The sequence below is a fragment of the Phoxinus phoxinus genome (genome assembly GCF_949152265.1).
Source record: "Phoxinus phoxinus genome assembly, chromosome: 20".
In the NCBI taxonomy this organism is placed as follows: Eukaryota; Metazoa; Chordata; class Actinopteri; order Cypriniformes; family Leuciscidae; genus Phoxinus; species Phoxinus phoxinus.
The window spans coordinates 31,352,049-31,376,841 of NC_136895.1; the positions used below are offsets into that span (position 1 = coordinate 31,352,049).

The following is a 24,793-nucleotide window of genomic DNA, read 5'->3' on the forward strand; positions in this document are numbered from 1 at the left end:
TTCTCAATTTTAAAGAATAGCAGAGTTCACACTAACGATAACAGAGTAATGATATCGCTGGAATCACTTTCAGAACAATTTTATCCAGCTGATGAACAATAAAAACAGTGACAGCCAATCAGAATCAATCCTGCTGTAACCAACACATTTTAGATTTGCGTCGGTGCTGTCAATACAGAGAACAACGACAAAAATCGGTGTTGCCTACACCATGTTATCCTATTTTTAAAATGTGCACCCTATTGACTTGAATGGGGCAAGTTTTAAACCTGCTTTTATCCTCTTAACATATTTGATGTGTCATACAAGTGCCCAGCCATGTTGAGTGATTCCTTCAGAGTGAACACGAGTGAATCTGACTGCAGTAGATGTGAAAGATATGAATAAAAATTATGCTAATTCAACAAGCGCACAGACCTGTATTTAGTTCCTGTTTTCGGTCGAAGTCCAGAGTAGTCGAGTTTGCGAGCGTTACACAGTTACCTATGATCACACGCGTGAACTCGACAATCGACTACCGATTTTTGACGTTGTTCTCTGTATTGACAGCACCCCAAATTTACTAAAAAATTAGCTCAATGTTAAAATTGTTCTGAGAAAAAAATGAGAAAAAAGTTCTCCTTTAAGGCCAAAGTGTATACTCCACTCTTTTAACACACGTGATGCGAATTCCGTCATCAGAAGAGTAATGTATGCGCACTGCCGAATATTTCATACATACTTTGTATGCGCAGGTCACACATGCGCATTAAATTTTTTTGCAGTAACTTTATCCACAAGGTGGATTGTCGATTCACATGGTAGTCAAAGAAAAACTGCATAAACAGAACAGACTGGGACGCACGCAAGCCACAGCGACAATGGAGGGCTACATGAAAGAATACAAAGATAATATGGGTTGTAACTCGCGGCGAGAGGTTTCTCAAAACCCTTTTGATAACACACTAGATAGATACTATTACAAACATTATGGATTTAATGTTACATAAGTTAGGTGTATTTTCTAATGTGGCAACTGTAGCCTGATTTAAAACATGTCTTGCATTGTTTGCTATTAAATTTACATTTACATTTATGCATTTGGCAGACGCTTTTATCCAAAGCGACTTACATTGCATTTCAAGCTACACATTATCAAATAAACTGATTGTTAAAGTACTAAATGAAAGAAGATCATACTGTTGTGTTTCGGTGATTAAATCAAATGTTCTCATTACATATTACAATAATCTTGTGTTTTAAACGATGATAATGTAGAATGAAAATATGTCCAACTAGAATGAAAGCATGAGATCAGGTTTTGAAAGAATGACCAGCTGTGTTACCAGTGTGATCAGTTAGGAGTTTTGAAAATGCACATCTACTGTAAAAATAGTACCAAAGTTAATCGAAAAACTGTAATAAAAACACTATAAAACTACTAAGCATTTGCAGGCTCCCTATTAGCATTGTGTTTAAATCCAAAATATTGCCAAATAGGCGCTCTTACATTTGGCGTTGAAACCAAATCTTCCGCCATCGTCTCGTCAGTCAACTCGTCACTCCCGTGATGAGATCTGACTCCTGCCGCTGGTCTCGTTCAGCTCACGGTTTATTGAGCAGACACGTTCAGTGTTTTATTGTAGTGTCTGTTCTCTAACTGAACTAAATGATTTTTGTGCATAAAAATCAAAACGACGTTGGGGGGGCAGTGCCACGGTGGGCAAGTGATGTAACCGGTGTTATGGCTGAACACCGTGTAACACAGACTATAGCAGCAAGCCTATTGTGTCTGTGTGAGTGACCTAAATTGAGGTCCCCATGAGGAAACAAGCTTGTAAATCAATTAATGTTTTTGAAAATGTAAAAATGCAGAAAGTTTTGTGTGATGGGTCTGGTTAGTGTGATACATCTGATCGAGCACTCGGTGCTCGACTGTTTATGACTGCAGCACTTCATGTGCGCGCGCGCCGTTGTTGTGGTTGTATTGAAGTGTCCGGCCATTAAAGGAGCACGAGTCGCCACAGTTCTGTCTCCGTGTGTATTTCATACAGTAACCTAATATAGAGACCCACGGTCCGAACCAGGTCAGAGAACAAGTTCATAACATGGTGTCAGAAGTCGGAGTCACGGAGTAAACAAAGGGCTGTGTAAAAAAAAAAAAAAAAAAAAAAAAAAAAAGGATAATCCGCGGAAAAGGATTAGCATCCTGCTAACACCGAACAGTGCAAGGATGGAGCAGTTTAAGCCGCCGACACAGCTGATACTCACCGGCAATATCGCTGAGAACTGGCGCAGATGGGAACAACGCTTTCGCCTGTACATGACTGCTTCAGGTGCGTCTGAGAAAGAGGAGGAGGTTAAAGTAGCCATCCTGCTTCATGCTATAGGCGAAGAAGCATTAGAAGTGTATAACACGCTCCATATTGTTACATCTGATGATGACAAAGAATCGATGGAAGATGTTCTCAAGGCATTCAAAGAGTACTGTAGCCCACAGAAGAATGTTGTGTTTGAAAGACATCTGTTCTGGTCCCATACGATGTCATCGGGAACTGCGGTGGACAGATTTATTACAGAACTGCGTCAGAAAAGTAAAGACTGTGAGTTTGGCCGAAGTGAAGATGATATGCTGAGGGATAAATTAGTGTTCAGCATTAATGATCCTCGTCTGAAAGAAAGACTGCTCCGTGAAAACGGTTTAACCCTTCAAAGAGCCATTGACATATGCCGATCAACAGAACTCGCCAAGACACAAATACAGGCAATGCAGATGACCCCTATCACGTGTGATACTCAAGTCAACGCTGTGGATAAATCGAGGGGACACAAGCGAACAAGCAGCAGGTTCAACAATGCAAAAAAACAAACAACATCAAGCTGCCTGAAATGTGGGAGACAGCATGAGCCTCGTCAGTGCCCAGCTTATGGAGTGGTGTGTCACAAGTGTGGAAAAAATAATCACTTCTCCAAAGTATGTCGCACAGTGGGTGTGAAACGTGATAATTTTAAAAGTAAGGCAGTAAACAACATAGAGAGTGAAGTGGACTCCTTGTATATCGGCATGATAAATAGTAATGATCAAAAGCCAGTATGCAACACAAATGACAGCAAATGGGTCGAAACAGCCAGCATTTGAGGCGTAGCAATAAAATTCAAACTTGATACAGGAGCAGATGCCAGTGTGCTGCCCATGTCCATTTTCAAGCAACTGCCAGGTCCCATTCAACTACAACCCACAAAGACTGTGTTAATCGCTTTTGGTGGAGCCCGCCTGCCCTCATGTGGTGTTGCTTCCCTGCAGTGTAAAACCTCCAGACACAGTGCCACTGTACAGTTTCATGTAACAACACAGGCAGACAAAGCGATTCTGGGAGGTGAAGCGTGTGCAAGGTTGGAGCTGGTGAAGAGGGTTGAAGAACTCATAACAAAGCCCCCACAGCCTCCATCCACCAAAGAGGAGCTGATTAAAAGATATGCAGTGGTCTTCACAGGACTGCCAACAGGGCAGCAAACCAAATTGCTGACTGTGTCCATCGTCACCTACAGAATAAACCTGACGCCCCAATATTGATATTAGGGGATTTTAACCACAGCAGCCTGAACAAGAGTCTACCTGGTTTCTATCAATATGTGAAATGCAATACCAGGAAAAATAACATTCTTGATAAGTGCTATGGTAATGTCAGGGATGCTTATACAGCCAGAGCCAAACCTCCCCTTGCCAACTCTGACCACAATGCAATTCATCTGCTACCTAAATATCGGTCAGTCTTTAAGTCCAGCAAACCAGAAATCCGAACTGTACAGGTGTGGTCGGACGATAAAATTGAGGAACTGAAAGGATGTTTCCTCTAGACAGACTGGGACGTCTTTCTCAAGGAGGCGGACATTGACAGGGCTACGGAATCCACAACTGCCTACATCTCCTTTTGTGTTGACTCCATCATTCCACAGAAAACTGTTAAGATATATCCGAACAATAAACCTTACAAAACAAAAGATATCAAGGAGTGTATTAAGTGGAAAAAGTCTGCCTTTAAACTTAGCGATAAAGATGGAGTCAAAACAGCTCAAAAAGAGCTAAATAAACATATGAGAGCAGCTAGGCTGCAGCACAAGGAGCGGGCAGAACAGAACTTGTCCATGTTCAACTCCAAGAAACTGTGGGACTCAATTAGAGGAATGACAAACATGGAGGCTAAAAGGAAGCCCCTGTTTGCTCAGGATGAGAGTTTAAAAGCAAATGCACTGAACCAATTTTATATGCGTTTTGAATCTGATAAAAATAGGGAGTGCTGTGATGTTTTAGATAATGTAAACTGTAATGTGAAGGACAGGATTTTTATAGATCCACATGCGGTAACCAAGGTTTTTAAATCAATGTACCTGAAAAAAGCGACGGGGCCAGATAATATGTCCACTTTTCTTTTAAAGACATTTGCAGAGGAATTGTCTCCGGTATGGCACCAGCTGTTCCAACTCTCTATTGATAAACATGTTGTACCTGAGATTTGGAAAAAGTCCATTATAATTCCAGTCCCAAAAAAGGCATGTCCTCAGGAGGACAACGATTATAGACCTGTTGCATTAACTTCCAATGTCTTCAAGGGCCTGGAACGACTTATGGTAAATGTACTTCGCTCAGAGGTGGAGCCAGTATTAGACAAATATCAGTTTGCATATACAAAGAAACGAAGTACAAGTGATGCCATATCAACTACAATGCACCTTACATTGAAGCACCTTGAAACCCCAGGTGCATATGCTAGACTGCTCCTTATTGATTTTAGCTCTGCTTTTAATACAATTCAGCCACATATTCTCCTAAGAAAATTAGCCCTTCTGAATGTAAATCCATTTTTAATCAGGTGGTACCACTCATTCCTTACTAAGAGGCCACAGCAGGTGAAGTTTAACTCCTCCTTATCAAACACAGAAATATGTAGTACGGGTGCCCCTCAGGGATGTGTCAGTTCACCATTTCTGTTTATTCTGTATACAAATGACTGTGTTAGTTCTGAGCCTAATCAATACGTGGTGAAGTTTTCGGATGATACAGCTGTTCTTAGTCTGCTCACTAAGAACTCTGACTCATCCATTCACAGAGATGCTGTGGACAGGTTTGTGGACTGGTGCGACAATCATAAACTACAGATTAACACCGGTAAGACCGTAGAAATGCTCTTTGATCCCAAATCAATTGGTGACCGAAGCCCTGTGACCATACATGGCAATAACATTAATCAACAAAATTCATGCAAGTACTTAGGCATTCACATTGACAGTGACCTGAGCTGGCAGACACAGGCAGCCACTGTCTGCGTCAGAATCCATCAGCGCCTCCACTTTTTACGCAGACTGCGGTTGTTTGGTGTCAGTAAAAACATAATGTTAATATTTTACAGGGCAGCAATAGAGTCTATTTTACGGTATGGTATCACCAGTTGGTTTGGTAATCTGACTGTCAAACTTAAATCACAGATTCTCAACCTGGTCAGAGTAGCGGGCAGGATTATGGGTCACCCCCCCCTTAACCCTCAGGAACTGTTCAATGAGGCTATCCTTATTCAGGCAAAAAACGTTTTAAATGACAGTTCACATGTTTTGTTCAGCGAATACTCGCAGATGCCCTCAGGGAGAAGATACAGGGTCTTCTTATGTAAATACAACCGGTTCAAATATTCCTTTGTCCCAGTGTCAGTTAAGCTCATTAATGAGCAAATGTAGGGAGGTTTTACCAAAACTGTAGCATGTACCAATACCTTTTTTTTAAAAAAAATTTTTATGTACCCTCTATTTTGTTTGGATGTTTTATGTTTTATGCTGTCGTGTATATATGTTTTATGTCTGCTTATGCAGCAGTACCCTGTCTCTAAACCAAATTTCTCCCATGGGAGACGAATAAATGAACTTGACTTGACTTGACTGGGTGAGTTTCCTGGAGTACATCACATACATGTTGACCCATCGGTTCCTCCTGTGATTCATGGGTGTAGAAACATACCTCTTTCGATCATGGATACACTGAAACACACGCTGCATGATCTGGAGAAGAGGGAGGTGATAAAGCCTGTCAAAGAGCCAACTGAATGGGTGAACAGTCTCGTTGCCACAAAGAAAAAGAATGGTTCACTAAGGGTGTGTTTGGATCCTTGTAACCTGAATGAAGCCGTCAGACGCCAGCACAACACCAGGGTGTCCAGCGCACAAAAGCTAAAGCAAGAAAAGTCCTCTACTGGCCAGGCATGTCGCGTGACATAGAGATGACAGTCGAGAAATGTAGGCAGTGCCAACAATTTCAGCCACAACAGCAGAAGGAGCCCCTCATCACACATGAAGTCCCTGAGCTCCCATGGATGAAAGTTGGAGCCGACATCTTCCAAATGAACGGTCAGTCTTACTTGTTATTAGTGGACTATTTGACAAAGTATCCAGAAGTGCTAAATTTACCTGATTCAACAGCTCTCACAGTAATCCAGAAAATGAAGTCTGTCTTTGCTAGGCATGGAATTCCCAGAGAGCTAGTGAGTGATCACGTTCCTTTTGCCAGTTACGAGATGAAATCATTCGCAGCCTCTTGGGATTTCAAGCTCACGCACTCAAGCCCCGGATATCCACAGTCCAACGGACTCGCGGAAAGGACCATAAAGACAGTAAAACATGCTCTCAAAAAAAAGCGATGCATACCAGCACAGACCCACATCTGGTGCTGTTGTCACTAAGGAACACACCAGTGACAGGGCTGAACAAGACACCTGCACAGCTGTTGATGGGAAGGTCTCTGCGCAGCACACTTCCATGTTCCAGCGCTTCGCTAAAGCCATCCACTCCACCGGACATACAAAGACGGATTCAGGATCTACAGACACGCCAGCGCCTATATCACGATCGTGATGCTAGGCCGTTGCCTGCCTTAGATCCGGGTACCACCGTACACATGCAGACACGACGTGGTTGGGAACCAGCCGTAGTGACAGGCCAGAGACTGGAGCCACGCTCGTATAACGTGCTGACTCCAGCAGGAAAGACTTTGAGGAGGAATAGGAGACATTTGAGGAAGATACATCCAAGTCTGTTTAGAGGCACTGACTCTGATGAAGATACAGATGTAACACACTCTGAGACATATGAGTCTACTGCCCTGCTACCCCAAGATCCACCACCACAGGTCTTGTCTCCTTTGGGTGTAAACAGTTCACCAGAGTATATCACCAGAAGAGGCAGAGTAGTGAGACGTCCTGTCAGGTTCAGAGACTAGTCTGTGGCCTGTGGCCGATTATTGTGTCTGTAAAAAAAAAAAAAAAAAAAAAAAAAAAAAAAGGAAAAGAAAAGAGGAACACAGACATGAGTTGGCAATCTATTGTATTATTGTGGTTAGAGTTAAAGTTAAACCTAAGAAACTTGTTTATCTGAGGCATTCTCATAAAGTTTGTAAAGTGATTCGGTAATACTAGGTAAGTGCTAGTCTTAAAGGATATATATATATATATATTATTTAGTATTGGACACAGTAGTTTCATGTTAATGTTTTTGTTGTGATTAAGTGCATGTTACACATCACGTTCTCGGAAAAGGGGGATGTGATACATCTGATCGAGCACTCGGTGCTCGACTGTTTATGACTGCAGCACTTCATGTGCGCGCGCGCCGTTGTTGTGGTTGTATTGAAGTGTCCGGCCATTAAAGGAGCACGAGTCGCCACAGTTCTGTCTTCGTGTGTATTTCATACAGTAACCTAATATAGAGACCCACGGTCCGAACCAGGTCAGAGAACAAGTTCATAACAGTTAGTGTGTGTGTGTGTGTGTGTGTGTGACCTAAATTGAGGTCCCCATGAGGAAACAAGCTTGTAAATCAATTAATGTTTTTGAAAATGTAAAAATGCAGAAAGTTTTGTGTGATGGGTCTGGTTAGTGTGTGTGTGTGTGTGTGTGTTTATGACCTAAATTGAGGTCCCCATGAGGAAACAAGCTTGTTGTTACGTGCCACGCGCACTAACATATAGAGCGGAAACCTATTAAAAGGTGCCGCCCGGAGTTCCATCTCCTGCTCCATTAAAACACACAATGAAACATGGTAACCCAAAAAAAAGTCAATATTTATTGTTACATGTAGGGGTAAGAATTCATTCGTTTTGAAAGGTAAAATATACTCAAAAAGGAGAGGGTTCAGTCAGCCGCAAAAATAACAAACAAAACGAGTCTTCTAACTAAATTTTAGTTCATCTTCCCTGGATTTCAGAAATAAACAAAAGTACACAATTCTTACCTCCCTGCTAGCCAGTAAACAGGAGAAAACAAGGTTAAAAGATAATAGCGCTTCTGACCCTCTCAACAGTATTAATAAAGAAAGCAGGACGTCACATTTACCGGCCTATACCGCTAACAGTCAGCACGCCGTTCACAGGCGTTATTCTATCACAGAAACACACGACAGCCAACCGGCTTTCAACACCACTGTGTTGCGCAAAACTCGTTCACAATAACACACGTTCAACAACAGCGTGAAGCAGGAGGGGGAACTCGATGAACGAGCCTTCCAGACAGCTTATATTCACGCGTCGAGTCCGTCAGCCCCGCCCATCTAAGCAGCTGCACCTGTTACACTCAAATGAGCGTAAAGCGACAGGGAGAGAGAGAGAGAAGAAAAGAGCACAACAAGAAAATCTGCACACACTCACAGTTCTCGTTAACCACATTTACGTTCTGACACGTAACACTCCTCCCCTCCCCAAAAGATTAATGGCTACATCACATTGATCTCACATTAATGCGCACTTACTCGACAGGTTCAGTACTGTACACTCTGGACAGCGCATCGGCGATTAGGTTTTCAGCGCCGCGCTTATGGACAATTTCCAAATTGAACTCTTGAAGTGCGAGGGACCAACGCATTAAGCGTTGGTTTGTATTGTACATACGATTGAGAAAAACTAACGGATTGTGGTCCGTGTACACTCTGATAGGAAACGTAGAACCCCCCAGATAAACTTCGAAATGTTTCACTGCCATCAATAATGCGAGAGCCTCCTTCTCAATGGTGCTATATTTGTACTGACAGCTGTTAAACTTTTTCGAGAAGTAACACACCGGTCTATTGATGTTCTTTTCAGACGTCTGCAGAAGGACAGCTCCTGCACCAACCATACTCGCATCAACCTCAAGTTGGAAAGGGATTTCAAAATCAGGTGCGGCCAGGATTGGGGCATTACATAAAAGATCTTTCGTTCCTGAAAATGCGCGTTCACATACAGAAGTCCACTTAAAACTTTGTGATGGTCGGAGAAGATCTGTTAGAGGTGCAACAAGAGTGGCAAAATTGCGACAAAACCCACGGTAATATCCAGCCATTCCGATGAAGCGGCGTAACTCACGTTTGTTCGTGGGTCTAGGAAACTCCGTTATAGCCACAACCTTGGCATCTAGTGGGCAAACCTGACCTTGACCCACACGTTTGCCAAGATAGGTGACGTAGGCTTTGGCGAATTCACATTTTGTGAGGTTCACAGTCAATGACGCATCAGCTAATCTGAAGAACACCTCACATAATGTTTCAACATGTTCTTCCCACGTGGAAGAATACACAACTATATCATCAAGATATGCAGTACAATTTTGTATATCACACAGTACCAACTGCATTAGGCGCTGGAACGTGGACGGGGCGTTCCGCATCCCGAACGCCATTACAGAGTATTGGCAGAAGTAGTCAGGTGTGACAAATGCAGAGATTTCAGCAGCGCGCGGAGTAAGGGGCACCTGCCAGTAGCCCTTAAGCAGGTCAAGTTTCGAAACGAACTTTGCAGGTCCGACTCTATCGATGCAATCATCTATCCTTGGTAAAGGAAAACAGTCAGGTTTGGTAACGGAATTAACTTTCCGGTAGTCAGTACAGAAACGAGATGATGAATCGGCTTTAGGTACCAACAGGCAGGGGGAACTCCACGCGCTCTGACTTGGTTTTGCTAAACCATTTCGTAACATGTATTCAACCTCTTTTTTCATGATACTACGTTTATGAGGATTCACTCTATACGGGTGTTGTTTAATTGGAGCCGCATCTCCAACGTCGATGTCATGAAACAACACATTTGTGCGAGACGGAACATCAGAGAAAATACTGGGAAAACTGTCAATCAATTTTACGATACTTCCTCTTTGATGATCTGATAAGTGACTAAGGAAGGTATGCAAATTGTTGAGTACGCTAGAGTTTTGCAAGCTTCCTACCAGCGCTGGGATATTCCCTCCAACTTCATCCTCAACGTTGCACTGGAGAGTAGAAGGGGCCACCAATGTCACACTTTTAACTGACGCTTCAACTTGACCTCTTGCATGATAAGGCTTTAACATGTTAATATGACAATTTCGTCTCTTCTTCCTACGATCTGGCGTTCTCAGTATATAATTTGTTTCACTCACTTTTTTTTCTACAATATAAGGACCAGTAAATCGGGACTGCAAGGATGACCCAGGAACTGGTAACAAGGCCAGCACGGATTCACCTGGATCAAACGAACGAGCAACACTTTTGCGATCGTAATAATCCTTCATAGTAGCTTGAGAGCCTGCTAGGTTCAACTTCGCGAGATCACAAGCGTGCTTCAAACGCTTACGGAGTGAATCTACATACTCAGTTACAGGCACAAGCGCAACCTCATTCTCAAGTATTTGTTCACTCAGAAGCTTAAGGGGGCCACGAACCGCATGACCGAACACCAACTGCGCTGGGCTGAAGCCTAGAGAGTCTTGCACAGTTTCTCGAACGGCGAAAAGTAATAAGGGCAAACACTCATCCCATTCTTTTCCCGTTTCTACGCAGTAGACACGCAGCATGGTTTTGAGCGTTTGATGGAACCGCTCCAACGCTCCCTGCGACTGCGGATGATAAGCGCTAGACATCTGATGTGAAACCGAAATTTTAGTCAGCACCTGTTTGAAAAGCTTTGATGTAAAATTAGTTCCGCGGTCTGTTTGGATTACATGCGGCAGGCCAAAAAGAGAGCAAAATTTGATTAGTTCCTTTACAACGGTTTTGGCTTTTAAGTTACGGAGGGGAATCGCCTCGGGAAACCGAGTGGCAGCGCACATCAGCGTGATAATATATTGGTGTCCACTTTTCGATCTTGGGAGCGGTCCGACACAGTCCAATATTAGTCGTTCGAACGGCTCCCCCACCATGGGAATTGGGCGTAAGGGTGCGGGGCGCACAACCTGATTAGGCTTCCCCGCGATCTGACACGCACGACAAGAACGGCAATATTTTGCGACACTTGCTTTCACTCCGGGCCAATAAAAGTATTTCGTAACACGCTGAAAAGTTTTATTGACTCCAAAGTGCCCTGCCATTAGATGATCGTGGGCAAGTTCAAGCACTACAGAACGATAGCACATAGGTACAACAATTTGATAAGCATGGGTTAAGTCAGTTTTGTCCTCAACCATTGGAAGCCACTTGCGCATTAAGACATCCCCATCCCAATAATAACCTATCCTTACACGAGCGAGATCCTCTCTTGTTTTTACTGCGGTTTCAACACAGCGCGACAAAGTTGAATCTGACTTTTGTGCCATACTAAGTTGTTTACGGCCGATAAGGGTTTGCCGCTGAGTACGCCCGCCAGAGCTCGTCTCTAAAACATTGTCATTCACTGACAATGACAACTCCGTAGGTTTTGAACGTAACAGAAACGAATCAGATAAATCAACGGTGTCTGCAAATTTCTGTGACTGTGAGCGCGTCACCGCACACGCTGGAAACAAAGGAGAGACAGGCAGCAAAACCGAATCTTTCGCAGGACACTCGGACACTACGGGAAAAGGGAAAACATTGCCTCCAGCCAAATCGTTACCCAGGATGAAATCTATACCTTCCACTGGTAGTCTAACACAGACTCCCACGTTTACTATGCCCGAGACTAGCTCGGATTTCAGAAACACAGAGTGAACAGGAATTTTAATGCACCCTAGCTCAATTCCACGAACTAATATATCAGTCCCTGTATACGTCTCCGCGGACAATGGAAAAACATTTTCGCGAATAAATGAATGAGCAGCGCCAGTGTCGCGCAACATAGACACAGGTTTTGACGTACTGTCTGGAGAAATAGAGACAGAACCGCTCATCAGGAAGGGTTTAAACAACTCCATCCCAGACGAAAACGATTCAGCCGATCCTACCTGCGGTTCAAGTACCACATGTGCAACGCTTTTCGCTTTAACCGCCGCATTCTTTTGTTTCCACGCCTTGCAGTCCGCAATTAAATGACTGGGATCAAGACAGAAGAAACACGCGCGTTTAGACTCCGTGGGTTTAAAAACATTTCCCCCGGGCGCGCTCGTACGAGCGTCTGTCTTTGATGATCGCCCGAACGCTGCATTCCTCTCAGCATACGGTCTAATGTTTTGATTCTGACGGGCCGTGGGAAAAATGGTTCGGTGAGTCAGTACGTACTCATCAGCAAACACTGCAGCCTCCGACAAAGAAGAAACCTTTTGTTCATTCAGGTGTAACACTAAGTTTTCAGGAAGACAACCTTTGAAATCCTCCAGTAGTATTAACTCCTGGAGACGTTCAAACGTTGTAGCATCAGACGCAATACACCACTTCTCTAACATTGCCCTTTTATCATGCGCGAATTCTACGAAAGTCTGTCTAGCTGCTTTAGCATGATTTCTGAATTTTTGCCTGTAAGCTTCGGGCACAAGTTCATATGCTCGAAGAACCGCTGTTTTTACTACATCCTAATCGAGAGAGTCTTCAATGGGCAAGGCAGAACAAACCTCTTGTGCCTTGCCCACGAAGCTGCTCTGTAACATTACCGTCCACATATCTTTAGGCCAGCGCAGCTTTCCCGCTACCCTCTCAAAAGCAGTAAAGTAGGCATCTACCTCCGACTCTCTAAATTGGGGAACGAGTTTCATGTACCGGGTTGGATCAAACTGACTTGACCCACGGAAACCCTGTGACACATCAATGGGATGCTGTTCTCGCTCCTCCCGTTTAGTTAAACGAATCAGCTCTAACTCTTGAAAAGCTAGGACACGTGTTTCATGCTCTTGACGCTTAATTTGTAATTCTAGTTCTTTTAATTTCAGTGCCATAACAGGATCAAATTCACGTGGGGCAGGCACCCCTGATTTTTCGGTCACAATACCAAGAGAGATCATCTCCGACAAAATTTCGGTTTTGATATCAGCCTTTACTGCTGAAGGCGAAACGGATATTTTAAAGCTCTCTGCAATTTGCAGTAATTCTTTTTTATTAAAGCGATCCAACTGCTCCACTGACGGAGAGTTAACAAAAGCTTCAATTTCACTCTCCATATTCCCTTCCCCACTACTACTATTTTAACTCGTTAAACAACAAGAAGAAGAAAACACTTAAATTTTACTCACCAAATTTTTGAAGCTTCCGGTTTTTTTGTGATTGAGGATTTATGAATTTTGATGACGAGCCCCCATTATGTTACGTGCCACGCGCACTAACATATAGAGCGGAAACCTATTAAAAGGTGCCGCCCGGAGTTCCATCTCCTGCTCCATTAAAACACACAATGAAACATGGTAACCCAAAAAAAAGTCAATATTTATTGTTACATGTAGGGGTAAGAATTCATTCGTTTTGAAAGGTAAAATATACTCAAAAAGGAGAGGGTTCAGTCAGCCGCAAAAATAACAAACAAAACGAGTCTTCTAACTAAATTTTAGTTCATCTTCCCTGGATTTCAGAAATAAACAAAAGTACACAATTCTTACCTCCCTGCTAGCCAGTAAACAGGAGAAAACAAGGTTAAAAGATAATAGCGCTTCTGACCCTCTCAACAGTATTAATAAAGAAAGCAGGACGTCACATTTACCGGCCTATACCGCTAACAGTCAGCACGCCGTTCACAGGCGTTATTCTATCACAGAAACACACGACAGCCAACCGGCTTTCAACACCACTGTGTTGCGCAAAACTCGTTCACAATAACACACGTTCAACAACAGCGTGAAGCAGGAGGGGGAACTCGATGAACGAGCCTTCCAGACAGCTTATATTCACGCGTCGAGTCCGTCAGCCCCGCCCATCTAAGCAGCTGCACCTGTTACACTCAAATGAGCGTAAAGCGACAGGGAGAGAGAGAGAGAAGAAAAGAGCACAACAAGAAAACCTGCACACACTCACAGTTCTCGTTAACCACATTTACGTTCTGACATGTAACAAAAATTCAATTCAATTCAAATTTATTTGTATAGCGCTTTTCACAATACATGTGAAAATGCATTTCAAAAATGTACATACAAAAATACAGTTAGTTAATTATAAATTTAGGGCATAACATATTGCCGGCGTTGGGTCGTCTCTTCACAGGCGTCGAGTCGTCTCATCACAGGCGTTGGGGCATCTGAAGTCTCCATGAGAGGCTGGATACATAACTGGAGCTGACGAACTCTATTTGAGTTATAGGGACAGGCGTCCCGAGATAACAACAAAAAAAGGCAGATGGGAAATAATTAGCGTAGCTGCTGTTCATAATATGAATGCATTTGATCTGATTTAACTGTAGTATAAAAGGTATGAGATGCATCATGTGAATGCTTGGCTAAAGAGATGCGTCTTTAATCTAGTTTTAAACTGGGAGAGCGAGTCTGAGCCTCGGACAATATCAGGAAGGCTATTCCAGAGTTTAGGAGCTAGATGTGAAAACGCCCTCCCTCCTTTAGTGGACTTAGATATCCTCGGTACGACCAGAAGCCTCGAATTTAGCGATCTTAAAGAGCGCGATGGAATATATGGCGATAGAAGATCTCTTAAATACACAGGAGCTAAACCATTTAGGGCTTTATAGGTCAGTAACAATACTTTGTAATTGATACGGAACTTAATAGGTAACCAGTGTAGAGATGATAAAATTGGTGTTATATGATCATATTTTTTTGACCTAGTAAGAACTCTAGCGGCTGCATTTTGGACTAACTGTAGCTTGTTTACGGAGGATGCAGGACAACCAGCTAATAAAGCATTACAGTAATCTAGTCTCGAGGTCATGAATGCATGAACTAACTTTTCTGCATCAGAAACTGATAGCATATTACGTAGCTTAGCAATGTTTCTAAGGTGGAAAAAGGCTGTTCTTGTGACATTTGAAATATGATTTTCAAAAGACAAGTTGCGGTCTAGTATAACACCCAGATCTTTTACTGTAGAGGATAAAGTAACAGGACGTCCATCTAGATTAAGGTTGTATTGTAAGAGGTTTTGTGGGCAGTTTTTTGGACCAATCAGTAATACCTCCGTTTTATCTGAATTCAATAGAAGAAAATTACACGTCATCCAATATTTTATATCTTTAACACACTCTGTCATTTTAGATAATTTAGTGTTATCATCTGGTCGTGATGAAATATATAATTGAGTGTCATCAGCATAACAGTGGAAACTTATTCCATGTTTTCTTATAATATTACCAAGTGGCAGCATATAAATTGAGAATAGCAGAGGGCGTAACACAGATCCTTGCGGCACTCCATAATTTACTGACGTTATCTTTGATTTTTCCCCATTTAAATGGACAAAATGGTAACGGTCTGATAGGCACGGTCTAAACCAGTGTAATGCCTGTCCCTGAACACCAGTGTAATTTTGAAGTCGATCTAAGAGTATTTTATGGTCTATAGTGTCAAACGCAGCACTAAGATCGAGTAAAACTAGTATTGAGATACAGCCTTGGTCAGAAGCTAAAAGTAAATCATTTGTAATTTTAACGAGTGCAGTTTCTGTGCTATGATGTGGCCTGAATCCAGACTGAAACTTTTCATAGATATCGTTTTCTTGCAAGAAAGAGCACAGTTGAGCGGACACAACTTTTTCTAGTATTTTAGACATAAATGGAAGATTTGAAATGGGTCTGTAATTTGCTAGGTTATTTGGATCTAATTGTGGTTTCTTAATAAGAAGTTTTATAACTGCCAGCTTGAATGTTTTTGGAACATGTCCTAAAGATAGAGACGAGTTAATAATATTGAGAAGAGGCTCTTCCACTACAGGTAACACTTCTTTCAGTAGTTTAGTGGGTATTGGATCTAATAAACATGTTGTTGGTTTAGATGCAGTGATAAGTTTATTTAGCTCTTCCTGTCCTATAGTTGTAAAGCGCTGTAGTTGTTCTTGAGGGGCGATAATTGAGGCTGAATCATAAGACGCTGTCAAAGATTGTACATTTACAATTGTGTTTCTGATGCTTTCTATTTTCTCAGTGAAGAAATTCATGAAATCATTATGAATATCATATATTGTGCAAAATATGATATTGCACAATAATTATGCTCACTACATCCACCAGATGGCACCAATCTGACTTTAAATTTTTTTTCTATAGCCTAGTCTCTACTTTAACCTGAAATACAGCATTAATAAAAAATAAATAAAAAATTATATTATATTCAATGGAGAAAAAATGGATCATAATTATTGCATAAATATTAATTATTATCATCAAATTCTCTCAAAACACCAAAGAAAAAAAGAAAAAATATTATTGAACAAAAATACATTTCATTGATTTTGCTGGGAAAAGAAATATCTGAATCCCGCCCTCCGGGTCATTTTTGACCCGAAAGTCCTGAGTGTGAATCATAAATGAAATACCCTAGAGGGTTAAAGGGATAGTTCACCCAAAAATGAAAATTCTGTCATCATATACTCCCCCTCACGTTGTTTCAAACCTGTATGAGTTTCTGTCTTCTGTTGAACACAAAAGAAGATATTTTGAAGAATGCTGAAAACCAGACAGTTGATGGACCCCATTGACTTCCATAGTATCTTTTTTTCCTACTATGGAAGTCAATGGGGTCCAGCAACTGTCTGGTCACCAACATTCTTCAAAATATCTTCTTTTGTGTTCAACAGAAGAAAGAAACTCATACAGAGTTGAAACAACTTGAGGGTGAGTAAATGATGTCAGAATTTTCATTTTTGGGTGAACTATCCCTTTAATGTGTGTGTATATCCTGACATGTCTGTACCTATTTGTGATTGATTATAAGTAAACGTTTGCATTGGAGCTCTTTGCCTCTTCTGCCGGCACCACACCGTGACACCAGCGAGGTCAAGTCTGTGTTTTTTGGCTCTTCGGGTTGCCACTGGTCACTTTACCAAAACAGGACCTGTAACAAAGATATTAGCACACACAGATACACAGCTTCCAGCCTCATCAAGGTTAAAATTGGTCAAGTTCTGCTCTAAACAGAAAAGCTTCCCAAAACATACAGATACCATGTTCTTTCTCTCAGTGAGAGGTGCAGACAATCTTATTCTCTAGTCTAGTGATTGAAGATGAAAAGTAAAAATAACTTGCTTTAACATACTCTTGAAGTCGTCATTAAAAAATATTGATTATCGATTAATAACTTGATTATAAAACACGGCAAAAAAATTTATATATATGTATCGGCAGTGGATTCTGGAATCGGACCCTTCAATAGCGTCTTGGAGATGTTGTCTGGCAGAAGATCCACTCTGATTCTGCTGGGTTCCAGGCCATCAGCACGGAAAAGCTTAGGTCGCTCCCAGAAAATATTACAATTATTTACAAAGAGCAGTTTCTGTTCATTACACCATGACATTAACTATTCATTTAGAGCAAATAATCTACTGAACCTTTCTTGTCCTTGTCGATACGTGGGAAGCGGTCCAGACACGGTGATCCTTGACGTGGATTAGGGGTCGACCGATATGTGATTTTTAGGGCCAAAGCCGATACCGATTATTACAGAGGTTTTTGGGTTTTGACAAATACTTTCTTTAAATGCTTTTAAACATATCTTTAAATCTGAGAACTGTTAATAATAACATTAATAATAATAATAAAAATAATAATAATTAATGTTATTTATTTTACAGAATGCTGCACCCAGGAGCATCCTGTAAACATTTTGTAAAACTTAAAGACTCTATTTTAATGGTTAAATTACATTTTACTAATCAAAAAGCATTTCTTATTAATTGAAATCATCAAACTTATTCAATTTATTTACAGTTTAACAAAAATTACATTTTAGGGCCCTATGAAAAACCAAACTTTTATTTTGACGGGTTGCCGAGGAGATCTGTGAGTTTATGTGTGTTTACGATATGACAATAGCTTTTCTCAGTTGAAGCGTTAAGGTTTTAGATACACCGTCTGTTGCACCTGGACATATCATCGGTGATGTAACCTAGGATCACGGGGGGTTTCGGGTCTTTCAACAATCAGACCCCCTCCCCTAGGCGACCCAGGTGGGGTGATCAAGTCTCAGCTTATGTCCAGGTAGCGCTACTACCCTACACGCCATGCCTCTCCTCTCCTGATCCACAGCCACCTTGATGCTACTTCTGCAGCATCAGTGGCCAACTTGATGGCCCTTCGCTGGCTCGCCCTTGTGATGCCAAGCATTTTGTAGGCCCTGCAAAGGGAATGGCCCACAAAACCTCGACATCCCACTTCGACAGGTTGGCATATTGCCCGCCACCCATTGCTCCGACAACCCTCCACAAGCTGGGAGTACTTTGCCCTCTTTCTTTCATTGGCCTCCTCCATACGGTCCTCCCAAGGCACTGTTAACTCCAAGAGAATTACCTGCTTGGAGGCCTCTGAGGTGAGCACAATGTCAGGCCTTAATGTTGTTATGGCAACTGCTTCAGGGAACTTCAGCTGCTTGCCCAGATCAACTGCCAGCTCCCAGTCGCACGCCGTTGCCAACAGGCCAGAGGAGGTGCCCCAGGCAGCTGGTGTTGACTTCTCCCCAGCTCTGACAAAGGCTATGGTCTTCACTGGGCGAAGGCTCTTGCTGTGGCTAATTCCACTGCAGATAGAATCCGCTACGGCTTTTAGGACCTGGTCATGCCGACAGTGGTAACGCCCTTCGCCCAGGGCTTTTGGACAGCAGCTCAGGATGTGTTCCAACGTTCCTCTCCTCTGGCAGAGGGGGCATGCTGGTGTCTCCACCTTTCCCCAAGAGAAGAGGTTAGATGGACTTGGCAACACGTCATAGACCGCCATAGCTCAGTCCATGTGACTTTGTGCTCCGCTCTTCGCTCCCATCTTGTCCAGGCGCCCTTGCCAGATCCCAGCCATCTGGCAAGCTCGCTTCTCCTCAACTCCTGCACGCACCTCCTCCAGGATCAGGGACCTCCTCTCTTTCCCTTCTGCCTTGTCGTAGTGAGGAGTTCTTCTGCTGCCCAGGCCAGCTTTCCCCTGTGCCACTGAGCCCACCAACACCCTTTGCCGTAGCCTTGACTCTGCGTCGTCCACTGCCACGGCCGCCCTCCACTTCCGCCCTGTCCTGACCTCAATCCCAGCCTGGGCAACCTTTGGATCACTGGAATCCCGATACTGTAGGACCTTCCTGGACCGCGTCACCATGAACTCCTCGCTCAGGCTGCTCATGGGAAGCTTCAGCTTGTTGTTCTGCCCATATAGAGCGATGCTGCTCAGGCTTCGAGGCAGTCCCAGCCACCTGTAAAAAAAAAAAAAAAAAACTAAGTGTCCAAAGACACGTACTAACCCTACCCGGAAGGTTTGTTCTCCAAATACTCCCAACACATTAATGTTATAGAGCTTAACAACTAATGGAGCGTTCCAACTATACCAATTTACAAATAGGCGGACAATATAGTACTCCATTCCAATATCCTACCTTATCCTCCTTCAAATAATTTTTTTAATTTTTCTAAATCATTCGCACGAATTCAAACACAAATCTAGTTCGATGAGCCCCCAATTGTTACGCCCTTATTAGGGAGCAACAATGCAGGAGGAGGAAGTGTTTTTGGTGATTACAATACTCTCTTTATTGCACATTCTTCACAACAAAGTCTATCTCCAAACTCTACTAATACGCTGCAACGCCGATCAACACGTCGGTCCTGGCCAGGGATCGATGTGACAAGAAGGAACGCGCCCAGAGGACGCCAAACAGGAAGCTCTTATCGATAGGCACACCTGTGCACCCAATCCACCTACTGGTCCGGAGATATGAAAAATGGCTGTTTTTGCTCACAACCTCTGAACCGTTTGTCCAAAAATCATAAAAGTGGTCTCGTTAAATTCAGGGCGTCATGCTGAGTTGACTGACAATTTTCCCAGATCGGCCATTTTGGATTATGTGCTAACATGCTGTATTTTATGAACACATGAACGTATCGTTACGAAACTCGGTATGGGTCATCAGTACAATGCCCTGAAGGTACTCAACAGATTACGAGACAGCGCCACCTTTAGGTCAAAAGTTGTAATTAAATTGACAAAATTGCTAATAACTTTTGACTACATTTGCCTATTATAATGACACTGATCCTAATATATTCCTTGGGTTATGTTGAAAACATAGATACCAATTATGCCATAGTCAGCCAAATTTCCTGTCCGCCATCTTTATTTCCCTTTTAAACCTACTTTTTCAAACTCCTCCTAGACCGAACGTCCGATTTTCACCAAAATCGGATCGTGTCATCTCCAGACCGTGCCGAGTAAAAGTTATGGATGTCGTGTCGATAGACAAAACCGTTTTTGTATACCGCACAAGCAAAGTTGAGGCATGATGCCAAAATGACTATTCAGGGTTTATATCTGCAATGCCTTGACATATTGACACCAAACTTTGTATGTGTCATTGTCACTTCACTCTGACCACATCACATCAGTTTCGTAACTGCGCCACCTATTGGTCGAGAATCCGTTAAATCATATTTTTAGTTAATTTATGTGATTTTTCAGCCATTTCGCCGAAATTCATCTTTAAATGATGTTTTATTAACAAAGTTCGGGAGGAGCACGTTCAAATAATTGATCCAATTATCACATCATTCCAACCAGCTGTCAACAATCATAATCAACATTTCTATCCAATCAGCATGAGTGCAGACCTATATACATACTCATTTGACTCAACAACGTTCCTCGACAGTTTTTCAGCATCCCTCTACCACCCCGTCTCCTCACACTCGGCTGGTTACTTCCTAAACCAGCAATACAGGGGGAGTACTCTGGGTTCGGGCCGAATACCGAGCCCTCTCCTCAGACAGCACGCCAAATATGCATACCATTTATTCTATCTAACTTATTTGTAAGTGTGAACTCGTGAAATGTCTTTAATTGCTCCTTGCTGCAGTTGGTCTGACACTCCCAGCCATGTTGGCATGTCTTGTCGTCTTCTTTGCGCTTGGCCCCAGTGATTGCTGCTTGCAGATATATTTTGTTATTGTTATTCGTACTTATCTATTTTTCTTATATCTTTATTTATAGAAAACCACACACACATGCAAATCAGTTGTGGTGACAATAAATGGGTTATTCCCGAATACCTGATCATCTCTGGTAAAAGACTCTCACCGGACGCTCTGTAGTGGGTCTGTTATCAACCGGCAAATTCGCCTTCTACTAGCCAACATTATTTCTTTGCTTTGAATGTTTATGTGGGAGACTTTAGACTGTGTTAATGTGATGTGTGGCACCTGTGCAAACCAAATTTTCGAAGTGATGAATAAACTGAACTAAGCTAAGATCTGGCAAGCCACCTGCTTTCTATAAAAGTGCGAGGTGTGGCTCTTAGTGTAGTGCTGGGTTAAGGACTTGAATACACAGTTTTCTCAGTATAAAATCATTATATCTTTAGAAAGTACATAAAACATTGAAACCCAATGGGTCTCATTCATGAAACACGAGCAGAACGAATTTTTGTGTAAATCGTGTGTAAAGTTAGCCTGGGAAAACCCAGACCACTTCCGGCAAATTTAGATTTGCTCTGCAAGTGGGTCTGGCAAAGAGCCCATTGAAACCCATTTCCAATCCGTCGAAATCGCGGCACCAATCAGAAACGTTGGGGCGGGCTTTACACGATGACGACAGAGCAGAGACGCCACGGTGACTGACGCAGATTTTGCACATTACAAAGATGGATGCCGCCGTGGAACATCACAACATCACTCGTTCGAATCAGCTATCGTGTCTGTTTCAAGCGATTTAAAATTGTCATTTTCGTTAACACAAACAGAGAATTGCTGAGAGTCTCGAGATGTTTCTCCGTCGCTCTGCATACGTCATGTCATTCATCGCTCTGATTGGTTTTAGATCTATCCGACGTCCGTTGGTGACGCCCCTGTGGAAATGAATTGTCTATGGAGCTTTGCCAGACCCTTACTCAGTTACAACTGAGAGTGGTCTGGGTTTTCCCAGGCTAGTGTAAAGTGGTTCTGGCGTAAATTTTCGGATTCATTAAAATGTTCGTATTTTCCAAATGTTAGTTGGTACGAAAGAAATCTACACCTGCTCCCAGCCACGCGTAAATAGTGCGTTTAACATCCGAACGTTTTGCTCATTAATAAGGCTGCATTTTAATTCACCTTAATCGGGTAGGCTACATATTTACACAGCATTTTGAAAAAATATTATTATATATAGTAATTACATACGGTTTTTCTTTTTACTTTTATTATGAGAGCCAGTAATAGCATCTGCAAACGGTACACTTTAATAAAATAATTAATTGCTTTCAATAGGGCTGGGCTATATTTTTTCGAAGTGAACTAATTCGTTTTTTGCAGTCGCTTCATGTTGAACCATTTTCTTTTCACTTCTGGGACTGTTCGATTAACAGATGAAACTCCATTAACTGCGTCTGTAATATCTGCCAAGCTTCCTTTTTTTAGGACCTGATACGCCAGGCTACACTTGAAAATAAAATGTGGCGTTTTTAATGAACATCTGATAATAAAACTTCAATTTCTGCATCTGAGAAATTGTTCTTTTTCATTCGCTTTTGAGAAGACATGTTGAAATCCTTCGTTTGGTGTCGTAATATGATGCCCATATATAGTTGTCAGTCGGATTTAATGGGCGGGATTTATGGTAATCGAGAATGAGCGTGCACGCGCGTCCCATTTACGACTGATTGGAATTCATTAACACACACACACATTTCACTATCACATCTGACGTTTACGAAGTATTTGTGAATCAGGAGAAGAGTTTTCGGGAAGGTCTCTTTACGCGCAAATCACTCACATATTTTCTCGTATATTTACGAATGTTTCATGAATGAGGCCCATTGTGTGTGTGTCTCTCTTTTTCAGTGAGAGATCTGAGGATTGTTCTGCTAGGAAAGAATGTGTCAGAAAATTGCCGAGTGGGAAACATTATACTGGGAACAACAGCGTTTCGAAGTGAAGCTTCATCCTATGTACAGCAGAACAGTGTGAGAGTCAGTGGAACGGTGGAGGAGAGACACATCACAGTCATCAACACTCCTCACCTGTTCCAGCCACATCTCTCACAGCATGAGACAATACAGAGAGTGAGAGAGTGTGTGTCTCTGTCTGCTCCAGGACCTCATGTGATCTTACTCGTCCTGCAGTATAATGACTTCAGAGATGATGACATGAGTAGAGTGATATATGTGCTGAAGCTCTTCAGTGTGAAGGCCATTAAACACACTATAGTGCTGACTACTGATGAAGAGACTCGCTCATTCATGTATATGTCTTATAAGACTGTAAATAATGCTATTCATAATGTAATAAAGGACTGTGGAGGAAGACATCTTCAGTTTGATGCAAGAAACCCAGGATGGCGCTCTGAGATGATCAGAAGGATAGAGAAGATACTCAAGGACGAGCATGAAGAATTTCTCTTCTGTAACATGTATGAGTCTGGAGGAGATTCAGTGGATGGAGATCCAGAGGGTTCTGATCATAAAGGGGGTGGACAACTCTATCAGAGCGCAAAAAGAGGAGGTAATGGAGGAGGTTTGTCAAAGTCTTTTTTTCCAGAATAATACCTCATGAACAAAAAATTTTGTCCTCTAACTTTTCCCCCGCCATTCTACACCTTCCGTATTTTCACTGTCATACAGTAGGGGGTGCTATTTATGGAAGCCCGTTTCCGCCACAGTTGAGTAAAAAAAAAAATTCTGTAAGTCATAATAATGAGAAAGTTTCTCATAATTATGACTTAGTATCTCATTATATTGAGAAACTTTCTCTTAATAATGACTTAACATCTCGTAATAATGACATTCTCCTGGAATGCGCTTTATTAAGTCATAATTATGAGAAAGTTTCTCATTATTACGAGATGTTAAGTCATTATTACGAGATGTTAAGTCATTATTACGAGATGTTAAGTCATTATTACGAGATGTTAAGTCATTATTACGAGATGTTAAGTCATTATTATGAGAAAGTTTCTCATTATTACGAGTTGTTAAGTCATTATTACGAGATGTTAAGTCATTATTACGAGATGTTAAGTCATTATTACGAGATGTTAAGTCATTATTACGAGATGTTAAGTCATTATTACGAGATGTTAAGTCATTATTACGAGATGTTAAGTCATTATTACGAGATGTTAAGTCATTATTATGAGAAAGTTTCTCATTATTACGAGATGTTAAGTCATTATTACGAGATGTTAAGTCATTATTATGAGAAAGTTTCTCATTATTACGAGATGTTAAGTCATTATTACGAGATGTTAAGTCATTATTACGAGATGTTAAGTCATTATTACGAGATGTTAAGTCATTATTACGAGATGTTAAGTCATTATTATGAGAAAGTTTCTCATTATTACGAGTTGTTAAGTCATTATTACGAGATGTTAAGTCATTATTATGAGAAAGTTTCTCATTATTACGAGTTGTTAAGTCATTATTACGAGATGTTAAGTCATTATTATGAGAAAGTTTCTCATTATTACGAGATGTTAAGTCATTATTACGAGATGTTAAGTCATTATTACGAGATGTTAAGTCATTATTATGAGAAAGTTTCTCATTATTACGAGATG

The 24,793-nt window shown here is 41.8% G+C and overlaps 1 protein-coding gene across 6 annotated transcripts in view; it reads left to right on the forward strand.

The window, feature by feature from the left end:
* Positions 1 to 24,793, forward strand: part of LOC306988307 (uncharacterized protein) — a 45,385-nt gene that overhangs the window by 1,422 nt on the left and 19,170 nt on the right. For 3 of the 6 annotated variants that reach the window (XM_079593192.1, XM_079593193.1, XM_079593194.1), the window contains exon 3: positions 23,077 to 23,748. The exons of 2 other annotated variants lie outside the window; for them this stretch is intronic. In XM_079593192.1, coding sequence (XP_079449318.1) covers positions 23,077 to 23,748 — 672 coding nt within the window. Of the gene's footprint in view, positions 1 to 9,094; positions 9,170 to 23,076; positions 23,749 to 24,793 lie in introns of all 6 variants that reach the window. One more of the 6 variants, XM_079593191.1, reaches the window with a different exon arrangement.